This window comes from Egretta garzetta, unplaced genomic scaffold, assembly GCF_000687185.1.
Source record: "Egretta garzetta isolate BGI_Z169 unplaced genomic scaffold, ASM68718v1 scaffold284, whole genome shotgun sequence".
Lineage (NCBI taxonomy): Eukaryota > Metazoa > Chordata > Aves > Pelecaniformes > Ardeidae > Egretta > Egretta garzetta.
In genome coordinates, this window is record NW_009259498.1 from 129485 (window position 1) to 130255 (window position 771).

The 771-nt window shown below is 67.4% G+C and overlaps 1 protein-coding gene across 1 annotated transcript in view; it reads right to left on the reverse strand.

Annotated features, from left to right (window-relative positions):
- Positions 1–444, reverse strand: part of ZNF469 (zinc finger protein 469) — a 13049-nt gene extending 12605 nt beyond the window's left edge. Inside the window, 1 exon segment of the mRNA XM_035892968.1 lies at positions 3–444. Coding sequence (XP_035748861.1) covers positions 3–339 — 337 coding nt within the window. The 5' untranslated portion in view covers positions 340–444.
- Positions 445–771: the final 327 nt, after the last annotated feature.

Consider the following 771-nt stretch of genomic DNA (forward strand, 5'->3'; position numbering starts at 1 on the left):
GCCCTTCCCCGAGCGCCGGCTGCGCTCGCGGGCCCGACCCTTCCCCGGGGGGGACGGGGGGCCACCCTCAACCTCTCCCCAGGCGCCGTCATTGCCAAACTTGGGTTTGCGGTGGAGGGATTTGAAGTCGATCTTCCCCGCTTGCTGCGGCCGGATCACGGCTTCCCGCTGGCTGTGGGGCTCCTTGTCCTTGGGGCCGGGGAAGGGGGACGTGCCCTCCCCTCCCAGCGCCCTCCCGTCCTTCTCCCCGCAGCCTTCCAAGCCAAAGTCCTTGTCGGGGTCTTTGGGGCCGGCCTCAGTATCGCCGATGGTGTAAACATGCTGGGTCTCTCCAGTCATGATACCGAGGTGGGGGCAAAGGCTAGAAAGCCCCGTTTTCCCGTCCCGCTGCGAGCTGCCGTCCCTCCGTCACGGGCCTGGTCCTCCGCTGATGGGCACTGGGGCGGTCAGAGGGGCAGCGGCTCCCCGGGGCCGGGGCGGCGCAGGGTCCCGACCGCCGGCGGGGCTCTGCTGCATCGTTTCAGACCTGGAGAGGAAAAAAAAAGAGAGAAAGAGCGGCCGTCAGCCGGGGAGGAGGCCAGCGGAGGGAGGGGAGGTCTTTTGGCCCCTTTGCGTGACGCTGCGGTGGGGAGGGGGATGGCGGAAGGGACAGGGCAGCCCCGGTGAGCAGCCCCGGGGTGAAGCCCTCCAGCTTTGACTCGTCCAAGGATGCTCGGAGCATTTCACCTTTGGGAAAAGCTGCTGAGGGAGGCACTTTTTTTTCCTCCCGGG